The sequence below is a fragment of the Trichomycterus rosablanca genome, chromosome 23 (assembly GCF_030014385.1).
Source record: "Trichomycterus rosablanca isolate fTriRos1 chromosome 23, fTriRos1.hap1, whole genome shotgun sequence".
NCBI lineage: Eukaryota > Metazoa > Chordata > Actinopteri > Siluriformes > Trichomycteridae > Trichomycterus > Trichomycterus rosablanca.
In genome coordinates, this window is record NC_086010.1 from 15,223,291 (window position 1) to 15,234,831 (window position 11,541).

The 11,541-nt window shown below is 43.7% G+C and overlaps 1 protein-coding gene across 1 annotated transcript; it reads left to right on the forward strand.

Annotated features, from left to right (window-relative positions):
* Positions 1-628: 628 nt before the first annotated feature.
* Positions 629-10,511, forward strand: pcyt1ba (phosphate cytidylyltransferase 1B, choline a). Its single transcript, XM_062985455.1, has 8 exons — positions 629-720; positions 2,937-3,036; positions 3,796-3,912; positions 4,685-4,836; positions 4,916-4,994; positions 8,584-8,726; positions 8,813-9,001; positions 10,299-10,511. Exons 1-8 carry the CDS (start codon positions 682-684, stop codon positions 10,509-10,511), a joined length of 1,032 nt encoding a protein of 343 aa, XP_062841525.1. The 5' UTR covers positions 629-681.
* The last annotated feature ends 1,030 nt before the right edge of the window (positions 10,512-11,541 follow it).

Here is an 11,541-nt window from a genome sequence, read left to right on the forward strand (position 1 = left end):
CAGGCTACAGTCAGTAATTGTAGAACTACAAAGTGCTTCTATATGGTAAGTGGAGCTGATAAATGGACAGTGAGTGTAGAAACAAGGAGGTGGTTTTAATGTTACGGCTGATCAGTGTGTGTGTGTATATATATATATATATATATATATATATATATATATATATATATATATATATATATATATATATATACTGTATATAAATCAACACTACAGGCAGTATACATTCATATTATTATTATTATTATTATTTAATAAAACATTGCTGCTTGCTTGATGGGATGCCTTTCAAAGAACACACTCACCAGTGGGTAGCCATGGTGCTACATCCAGCTCACCCAATCACAATCCAGTATGCAAATAGAGCAGTCAGACTCCTTTTCTGATTGGCTGTTTCCAGGCTGTGCCCTTGCTCCAGCACACACAGTATTTCTCCTGGCTGGTTGGTGATGGTTGATGTAGGGTGTGTGCACACTTAATAGAAGGAAACAGAACAGATTTATCCTTTGTCACTTAAATCAGAACTAGAGGAAGCGGGGCAGAAGACGGGGAGCACAAACAGATTTTTGTCTGTGTTTGAGATCTTCAGCATCAGCCGGAGGAAAACCAGCAGCTCTACACTGATGCTGAGTCAGAGTCAGGTGGATCTGTGGGCCTTTGTCTCTGGAGCCTCCGGTGAAGATGGAGGAGCTGGAACACACCTGCCCTCAGCCTAGGACGGTAATACAGGAGCGGTTTGTTGTGCTAATGTTTGTGGGTATGTTTGTGGATCTTTGATCGGTGATGTAACTGGTCTGTGTGGATGCTGTTTTCTTCTAGGGGGGTTGAACTTTGCTAAAAACAATCCACTGAGCGTTCTAATGAGTGGTGTGTGCACCCAGCTGACATGATCTAGGCTGTTATTATGTCATGGTGGACTGCAATTGTCCCTGACAGCCCCTTTAATCTGGTGCATGTGGCAGATGTTGTGTGGTAGTGCCAGATTTATAGCTTAGCCTTTTTTTTTTATTCACTAACATCCTTCAAGAAGAGCTGCCTTGTTAATGTAGGGATTACAAGAATGGTTGTGGACCTGGATGATTGGCCATTTGTAGGGCAATTTTTATTATAATTAAAAAAAATATGATATTATTATACTAATATTATTATTATTATAGTTTGACGCTCAGGTGGCGCAGCTGAGATTTGGGGATCCAGGGTTCAAATCCCAGCAGTGCTATCAGCCGGTCGGTCGTCTACATGGACATACGTGAGCAGCCACTGTATATGTATATTTATACAGACACTGCAGTGCTGCTGGACTTTTTAAACACCTCACTGTCACTGCTGGACTGAGAATAGTCCACCATCCAAAAATATATCCAGCCAACAGCGCCCCGTGGGCAGCGTCCTGTGACCACTGATGATGATTTCCACATACTTTAAGAGAGTGGAAGGTTATCTGTCCAGGAGCTAGAGCTGAAGCGTAAAAAGGTTACGCAATAAAACAACGTTTTAAAATACAACAGCAGCAAGTTCACAACAGAATCCCAAATGGCCTGTTCAAACCCTTACTAAAACCCCTAGAGATGCTATATCGAAACGTCTTGTGTTTTTATTTATCTTCTCTGCATCGTATTATGGATATGTATAGGAAATCAGAAAAAGCAATTCATTTTTCATTCATTAGCAACCAATTATGAGCATATTCTATATGAAGTATAGTGCCTATGCAGCCGGTGAAGCATTAGCACTATGCTTTGTCAGTCTAATGTATTGCAATAATGGTGTCTTCAGACACCAGCTACTTAGGAGAACCCGAGAACGGGCTGATCGATGTCCAGTGTATCGACCTGTAGCAACCAAGTAGGAGTAAGTGCTCTGTATAGGACCTGTATTTCCAGCTGTCATGACATTATATGGACAAAAGTATTGGTTGTCCTTCTATTTTATTCTAATGTATGTGTTTCAGCCATAACAATTGCTAACAGATATAATAAATCAATCATATAAAAAATTATGTTTACAGCTTTGCAGCAACAGTCTAGGGTAGGCTCTTTCCTGTTCCAGCAAGACTGTGCACGAAGCAAGCTCTATAAAGACATGAAGAACAGCTTGTTATAAAGAAACTCCACTGGTCTGCACAGAACCCTGACCTCAGCCCTACTGAACGGCTGTGAAATGATGAACCGGAACATCAATTGATCGAAGCTCTTTTAACTGATTGGACAGAAATTCCCACAGACATACCTCAAAGCCTTGTATGAAGCCCTCTCAGAGGAGATGCTATAGCTGAAGGATCACATATATTTATATTTTCATTTATATTGTCAGCATTTAGTGGACACTTTTATCCAAAGCAACTTACAGTACCGTGACAGTATATTGTCTAAGCAACTGAGGGTTAAAGGCCTTGCTCAAGGGCACAACAGTGACAACCTGGCAGTGAACCAGTGACCTTTTGATTACTAGTCCAGTACCTTAACCACTAGGCTACAACTGCCCCATAGAAGTCACTTGATTTTAATACCATATGTTTTTGAAATGTCCAACAAGCTCATGGTCATGTGTCCAAACACTGTATAGTGGACAGGCAGCCGTATAGTGTACTGCAGAATAGATTTTTGTCCATAATATTATGGACGCATAGTAAAAATTTACCAATCCATTAAAATGTGTCTAATTCAGGGGGCCAGATGGAGTAAAAAAATATGCAAACATGGGCCACAGACTAGCTCTAAGTGCCTAATCAGGATCAAACTTAAGATCTCTTGATGATAGGATAAATGTGTACTTTTTTTTATACCTGTAATGGTGTCTTGTTATTTTGTCGGCACATGAAACCTCAAGTGACATAAATAGAGGTTGGATTTAAAATGTAATGAACCGTAATGAACCGAATGTACCTGTACGTCAGAGGTATTAATCACACATTTTCTCATCACCACTGTCTTTAGACTGTCACCGAACCTGCTTTATTCGCCAAGGAGACGAGCTGCGAGTGTCGAGCGCCCCATGAGAAACTCACGGCTGAACAGGCCAGACGTGGCACCCCCGGTCAGTCATCGTTCTTCCTTCTTCAGTATCTCTTCTTTGCCGTGTCTCATCTCTCCTCCTTCCATTCAGAGAGCTTTAGTTTTAGGGGTCACTACGGGTCAGACGGAGAGGGATTTCGGTCAGGCTGTGCCTACTATTGTGACAGGAGCTCAGGGGCCGTGTTGGCACAGGGTTTCCTTTTAGACACTGACCCAGTTTCTTTATTCACACATGACGTTATGGGAAGGTCTATACAACTGGGAATTAGTGAGGCAGAAATGGCCTTAAACGTGTCTGATATACCCTGCCACACACCGCATGGCCAACCTCGGCCTCATACATAACATCTACGCTGGCAGAGGTGGATCTCACAAATTCCTATGCGTGGAGGAACACGCTACACTCAAGTATTCTTCTTTTCATTTGTGCAGGCAGCTTGAACCCGAGATTAAACCACGGACCTTCAGATCTTCAGTCTAATGCTTTAATCAAGTGATACCCCATCCAGCCTTCTCTCCCTCAGACACAGCCCATTCTTTTTTCAAGGCACAAACTGTACCTTAAACTGATGTTATCTGGGAATTTTTTACTTGGGTATTGTTTACTAGTTATTTTCAGGCTGTGTTTCAATTCGCTTCTTTCAATATTCTGTCCAACATAGTGCGTAAATAGTGTGTGAATTGGGACTCCACCTTCAGGAGACATAGATTGGCCTATAAAATTCAAACTAATACTTTAATCTCTGATTTTGTTGATTAAAACTTGCCTTTAATTTCACAGTGGACAGGCCGGTGCGTGTCTACGCAGATGGCATCTTCGATCTTTTCCATTCTGGCCACGCCCGTGCTCTGATGCAGGCCAAGAATCTCTTCCCCAATACGTTCCTCATAGTCGGAGGTACGCTTTCACATCCTGTCATACAAGCACACGTGGTGATTGCCATCAGCCATACACTCACTGTCTATTTTATCAGCTCCACTTACCATATAGAAGCACTTTGTAGTTCTACAATTACTGACTGTAGTCCATCTGTTTCTCGGAATGCTTTGTTAGCCCCCTTTCGTGCTGTTCTTCAATGGTCAGGACCACTACAGTGCATGTATTATTTAGGTGGTGGATCATTCTCAGCACTGCACTGACAATGACATGGTGGTGGTGTGTTAGTGTGTGTTGTGCTGGTATGAGTTTTTAAATACCGTGTCCACTCACTGTCCACTCTATTAGACACTCCTACCTAGTTGGTCCACCTTGTAGATGTAAAGTCAGAGACGATCGCTCATCTATTGCTGCTGTTTGAGTTGGTTCTTCTAGACCTTCATCAGTGGTCACAGGACGCTGTTGGCTGGATATTTTTGGTTAGTGGACTATTCTCAGTCCAGCAGTGACAGTGAGGATTGCTGTGTCTGATCCACTCATACCAGCACAACACACACTAACACACCACCACCATGTCAGTGTCACTGCAGTGCTGAGAATGACCCACCACCCAAATAATACCTGCTCTGTGGTGGTCCTGACTATTGAAGAACAGCATAAAAGGGGGCTAACAAAGCATGCAGAGAAACAGATGGACTACAGGCAGTAATTGTAGAACTACAAAGTGCTTCTATACGGTGTACTTACCTATTGTGATATATGTGTGTTTTCGTATGTGCATTTATATGCATAGTGTGCAGCGATGAGCTCACTCACAAGTACAAGGGCTTCACGGTGATGACCGAGGAGGAGCGGTACGAAGCTCTGAGACACTGCCGCTACGTAGATGAGGTGGTCTGTGATGCACCCTGGACCCTCACTCAGGAGTTCCTGGAGAAACACAAGGTCAGCTCGAAAGCTATACTATTAAAAATGTGTGTATACTTACTGGACTGATTATTAATTAAATGACACATTTTGTCAGATTGATTTTGTGGCACATGACGATATTCCGTACTCCTCAGCTGGATCTGAGGATGTGTACAAGCATATTAAGGAAGCAGGTGAGAAAAACAACTATTTGTTTCAGTTTATACCCCCCCCCCCCTTGCCTTTAAGTAAGTGTTGTTTAAAGAACCCTGTGAGCCAAAAAATGGGTCACAGAGAAAAATAATAATAATTAAATGAACGAATTTTAATTGGCATGTAAACACAAAATAAACTTGTATGTGAATGCACCCTTGTGGAGGCTTTATGTTACATATTGTAAACCACAGTGGGACCAAACTGTAGAGCATAACAGAGAGAGTAAGATGCATTTGTAGTGTGCATTTGTAGTATATATACAGTGTATCCCAAAAGTGAGTACACCCCTCACATTTCTGCAAATATTTTATTATATCTTTGCCTGGGCTATAAGAAGATTGCTAACACCCTGAAACTGAGCTACAGCATGGTGGCCAAGGTCATACAGCAGTTTTCCAGGACAGGTTCCACTCGGAACAGGCTTCGCCAGGGTCGACCAAAGAAGTTGAGTCCACGTGTTCGGCGTCATATCCAGAGGTTGGCTTTAAAAAATAGACACATGAGTGCTGCCAGCATTGCTGCAGAGGTTGAAGACATGGGAGGTCAGCCTGTCAGTGCTCAGACCATACGCCGCACACTGCATCAACTCGGTCTGCATGGTCGTCATCCCAGAAGGAAGCTGACGCACAAGAAAGCCCGCAAACAGTTTGCTGAAGACAAGCCGTCCAAGAACATGGATTACTGGAATGCCCTGTGGTCTGACGAGACCAAGATAAACTTGTTTGGCTCAGATGGTGTCCAGCATGTGTGGCGGCTCCCTGGTGAGAAGTACCAAGACAACTGTATCTTGCCTACAGTCAAGCATGGTGGTGGTAGCATCATGGTCTTGGGCTGCATGAGTGTTGCTGGCACTGGGGAGCTGAAGTTCATTGAGGGAAACATGAATTCCAACATGTACTGTGACATTCTGAAACAGAGCATGATCCCCTCCCTTCGAAAACTGGGCCTCATGGCAGTTTTCCAACAGGATAACGACCCCAAACACAACCTCCAAGATGACAACTGCCTTGCTGAGGAAGCTGAAGGTAAAGGTGATGGACTAAACCCAATTGAGCACCTGTGGCGCATCCTCAAGTGGAAGGTGGAGGAGTTCAAGGTGTCTAACATCCACCAGCTCCGTGATGTCATCATGGAGGAGTGGAAGAGGATTCCAGTAGCAACCTGTGCAGCTCTGGTGAACTCCATGCCCAGGAGGGTTAAGGCAGTGCTGGATAATAATGGTGGTCACACAAAATATTGACACTTTTGGCACAATTTGGACATGTTCACTGTGGGGTGTACTCACTTATGTTGCCAGCCATTTAGACATTAATGGCTGTGTGTTGAGTTATTTTCAGAGGACAGTAAATCTACACTGCTATACAAGTTGTACACTGACTACTCTAAGTTATATCCAAGTTTCATGTCTATAGTGTTGTCCCATGAAAAGATATAATAAAATATTTGCAGAAATGTGAGGGGTGTACTCACTTTTGTGATACACTGTATGTGTGTATGTATATACAGTATATGTGTGTATGTGTGTATATATATATATATATATATATATATATATATATATAATAGATAGATACAGTGGGGCCAAAAAGTATTTAGTCAGCCACTGATTGTGCAAGTTCTCCTACTTAGAAAGATGAGAGAGGTCTGTAATTTTCATCATAGGTACACTTCAACTATGAGAGACAAAATGAGAAAAAAAATCCAGGAAATCACATTGTAGGATTTTTAAAGAATTTATTTGTAAATTATGGTGGAAAATAAGTATTTGGTCTCCCACAAACAAGCAAGATTTCTGGCTCTCACAGACCTGTAACTTCTTCTTTAAGAAGCTCTTCTGTCCTCCACTCGTTACCTGTATTAATGGCACCTGTTTGACCTCGTTATCTGTATAAAAGACACCTGTCCACAGCCTCAAACAGTCAGACTCCAAACTCAACCATGGCCAAGACCAAAGAGCTGTCGAAGGACACCAGGAAGAAAATTGTAGACCTGCACCAGGCTGGGAAGAGTGAATCTACAATAGGTAAATAGGTTGGTGTGAATAAATCAACTGTGGGAGCAATTGTAAGAAAATGGAAGACATACAAGACCATTGATAATCTCCCTCGATCTGGGGCCCCACGCAAGATCTCATCCCGTGGGGTCAAAATGATCATGAACGGTGAGCAAAAATCCCAGAACTACACGGAGGGACCTGATGAATGACCTGCAGAGAGCTGGGACCAAAGTAACAAAGGCTACCATCAGTAACACACTACGCCGAGAGGGACTCAAATCCTGCAGTGCCAGCCGTGTCCCCCTGCTTAAGCCAGTACATGTCCAGGCCCGTCTGAAGTTTGCCAGAGAGCATATGGATGATCCAGAAGAGGATTGGGAGAATATCATGTGGTCAGATGAAACCAAAATGGAACTTTTTGGTAAAAACTCAACTCGTCGTGTTTGGAGGAAGAAGAATGCTGAGTTGCATCCCAAGAACACCATACCCACTGTGAAGCATGGGGGTGGAAACATCATGCTTTGGGGCTGTTTTTCTGCAAAGGGGACAGGACGACTGATCCGTGTTAAGGGAAGAATGAACGGGGCCATGAATCGTGAGATTTTAAGCCATCAGTGAGAGCATTGAAGATGGAACGTGGCTGGGTCTTCCAGCATGACAATGATCCCAAACACACCGCTAGGGCAACGAAGGAGTGGCTCCGTAAAAAGTATTTCAAGGTCCTGGAGTGGCCTAGCCAGACCTAGTCTCCAGACCTCAACCCCATAGAAAATTTGTGGAGGGAGTTGAAAGTCCGTGTTGCCCAGCGACAGCCCCAAAACATCACTGCTCTAGAGGAGATCTGCATGGAGGAATGGGCCAAAATACCAGCTACAGTGTGTGCAAACCTGGTGAAGACTTACAGGAAACGTTTGACCTCTGTCATTGCCAACAAAGGTTATGTTACAAAGTATTGAGTTGAACTTGACCAAATACTTATTTTCCACCATAATTTACAAATAAATTCTTTAAAAATCCTACAATGTGATTTCCTGGATTTTTTTTCTCATTTTGTCTCTCATAGTTGAAGTGTACCTATGATGAAAATTACAGACCTCTCTCATCTTTCTAAGTAGGAGAACTTGCACAATCAGTGGTTGACTAATTACTTTTTGGCCCCACTGTATGTAGATAGATAGATAGATAGATAGATAGATAGATAGATAGATAGATAGATAGATAGATAGATAGATAGATAGATAGATAGATAGATAGATAGATAGATAGATAGATAGATAGATAGATAGATAGATAGATAGATAGATAGATAGATAGATATTTATACCAACCAGACATAACATTTTAACCACTGACAGGTGAAGTGAATAACACTGATTATCTCTTCATCACGGCACCTGTTAGAGGGAGCCTGACCCCAGCTCCCAAAAAATTATTTCATTGTACTGTACACATGTATGTATAATGACAAATAAAGGATTCCCTCCCTTTAAAACCCAAAATCTGCCTTAATATCACATGTGTGTATGTTAGTGTGTGTGCCAGGCCCGGTCTAACACATGTGAGTGTCTCAGGTATGTTTGTACCCACTCAAAGGACAGAAGGGATTTCCACGTCGGACCTGATCACCCGTATTGTGCGGGACTACGACGTCTACGCCAGGCGCAATCTGGAGAGAGGATACACAGCCAAGGAGCTGAATGTCAGCTACATCAATGTAAAAATGCCTCACCACGGTGACTGCACCACATTTAAACACCATAGCATGTCTGTTATAATGATTAACCTGAGTTATCCCTGCAGGAGAAGAAGTACAGGCTGCAGAACCAGGTGGACAGGATGAAGGAGAAGGTGCGGACGGTGGAGGAGAAGTCCAAGCATTTTGTGTACCGGGTAGAGGAGAAGAGCCATGACCTTATTCAGAAATGGGAGGAGAAGTCACGAGAGTTTATCGGGAACTTCTTGGAGCTCTTTGGTCCTGATGGGACGTGGGTAAGTCCAATTTAGCGCGTCCAATTGCCCAATTTGCATCACGCCTCCTCTCTGTCGATGCCGTTCTCTGCCCTGACCGAGGAGATCGAAGCTAACCCCCATCCCCTCCGACACGTGAGCAGCAAGCCGTGTGCATCTTGCCACCCACTGCCACTCATTGACGAGCGTTGCGCCACCTAGCGTTGCGTGCGGAGAGACACACCCTAAGAGCACTCCTTCCTCATCTCCGTGTGGGCGCCTCTAATCAGCCAGCGGAGGTCGTAACCGCACCGTTCTCACAGAGAGAGACCCACTTTCGACCTTTAGTCCCGCCCATCTGAACAACAGGCCAATCGTTGTTCATACAGCCGCCCAGCCTCGGTCGGTAAGGCAGAGCTGGATTCGATACGACGTACTCGAGATCCAGCTCCGGTTGCAGCGTTTTTTTATATCTCTAGGAGAATTACAAGCAAATACCCAACCTCTGAAATTGAGCCAATGTTCAAAGTTTTCTACATTTCTGGATGATAGCTCTCGCTGTGGTACGCTAGAGTCCCAGAGCCTTAGCAATGGTTTTGTAACCCTGTCCAGACTGGTAGATTTCAATGCCTGTGTTTCTGAATGCATCTGTATTTTGAATGCTGTTTGAAACCCTCTAGCGTGGTTCCATTTATGTGATGTTTAGGTTTGACAGGTCTGGTAATAATTCCTAATAATTTTTATTTATTAATATTTTTAATATTTTAAATTTTAATTTTTAATAATAAAAAAACACACGCTGCAACCGGAGCTGGATCTCGAGTACGTCGTATCAAATCCAGCTCTGCCTTACCGGCTCGAGGCTGAGTGGCAATATGAACAACGTTTGGCCTGTCGTTCAGTTGGGGGGCGGGACAAAAAGCCGGATGTGGGTCTCTCTCTGTCAGAATGGTGCAATTCTGACCTCTGCTGGCTGATTAGAGGCGCCTACACGGAGATGAGGAAGGAGTGCTCTTAGGGTGTGTCTCTCCGCATGCAACGCTAGGTGGCACAACACTCATCAATGTGTAGGTGGCAAGATATGGCATACGGCTTGCTGCTCATGTTTCGGAGGGGATGTGGGTTAGCTTCGATCTCCTCGGTCATAGGCAGAGAGGAAGCACGATGCAAAATTGGATAATTGGACACGCTAACGGGGAGAAAATGCAAAAATTCTGCCTGGACGTGGCTAGTAAAATTAAACCCAATTGTCAATTAATTGGTTAACTGGTTGATTCGGCAGCTAAGTGGGTATCTACTTTTTGACATTTTGGCTTTAACCTCGTCTTTACTCCTTTAGAAGCAGATGTTTCAGGAGCGGAGCGGCCGCATGATTCAAACCTTCTCACCCCAGGGTTCGCCCAGCAGCAGTCCTCCGAGGGACTTCTCTCCATCCCGCTCTCCCTCTCCGTCATCGCGCTGGGTCGTCCCCAGAACCTCGCCTCCCTTATCTCCGAAAGGTGCCTCTGCCTCCATCAGCAGCATGAGCGAAGGCGACGAGGACGAGAAGTGAGGACGAGAAGGGAGGACTCGTCCTGATGGGAATCGTGTATATATATCGTACGCAATACTGGATCCATCGAGTCCTGCTGAGCTTTTCGGGTTATGTAGAGAAGATAACAAAGCCATTACATACCTCTTCTGCTTTAAAAAGAGTACTGTAGATATAAATGGAAGGGGTTAACAGGAGGTCAGGACTGTCTGAATGATTGACCCTCCTTTGCTCAGGTTTGACTGAAGTGTAATGAAGAGCAATGTACATCCTCAGCTGTCCATTGTTTTATTTGCAGTATATATATACTGTATATTGTTTTATTTTGCTAACCCACGCCCCCTCCAACACATGGGCAGCAGCCGTATGCATCTTATCACCAACACTTTTGACGAGTGCAGTGCAGCTCAGCATCGTGTACGGAGAGGACACACCCTGAGAGCACTCTTTTCTCATCTCTGTGCAGGTGCCATCAATCAGCCAGCAGAGGTCGTAATTGCACCAGTCATGAGAGAGAGGCCCCATCCGGCTTAGTCCCGCCCATATCTGAACAATAGGCCAATCGTTGTTCGTGTGGCCGCTCAGCCTTAGCGGTAGGCAGAGCTGAGATTCGATACGATGTATTCGAGATCCCGGCTCTGGTTCAAGCGTGTGTTTTTAAAAAGCAGCTTAAGTTTTGGCCTGTTCATTTTAATAGCCAATTCCTTAAATTTACACTTTCTTACTTACCCGAACGATACCCAATTAGCATAGAGATGTTTAGTGTCTGAGATTTGTGTCAGAGCTACCAGTTTAGCCTTGCTTAGCTACACGCTTTCTTCATTAAACACTGTTTTTAACCTTGTTAAATTATTTATTTAATGCAAATAGATATATTGGGAGTTTTTTTTCAATGTATGATACATTGTTAGTCCATTGTTAGTCTTTTCCCAGTTCAACAACTGATAAATAATACAAAATTAGCTTTTGAAGTTTCTCCCTTTTAGCGTGTCCAATTACCCGATTGCATCATGCTTCCTCTCCACCAATGCCGATCCCCGCTCCGACTGAG

What these genes read in the sequence shown, in the direction of transcription:
- pcyt1ba (XM_062985455.1), top strand. Translation starts at nt 682, where the DNA reads ATGGAGGAGCTGGAACACACCTGCCCTCAGCCTAGGACG. An exon ending in GGCCAGACGTGGCACCCCCG is followed by an intron (nt 3,037 to 3,795) that starts GTCAGTCATCGT and finishes TTAATTTCACAG; the next exon opens with TGGACAGGCCGGTGCGTGTC. An exon ending in CAAGCATATTAAGGAAGCAG is followed by an intron (nt 4,995 to 8,583) that starts GTGAGAAAAACA and finishes TGAGTGTCTCAG; the next exon opens with GTATGTTTGTACCCACTCAA.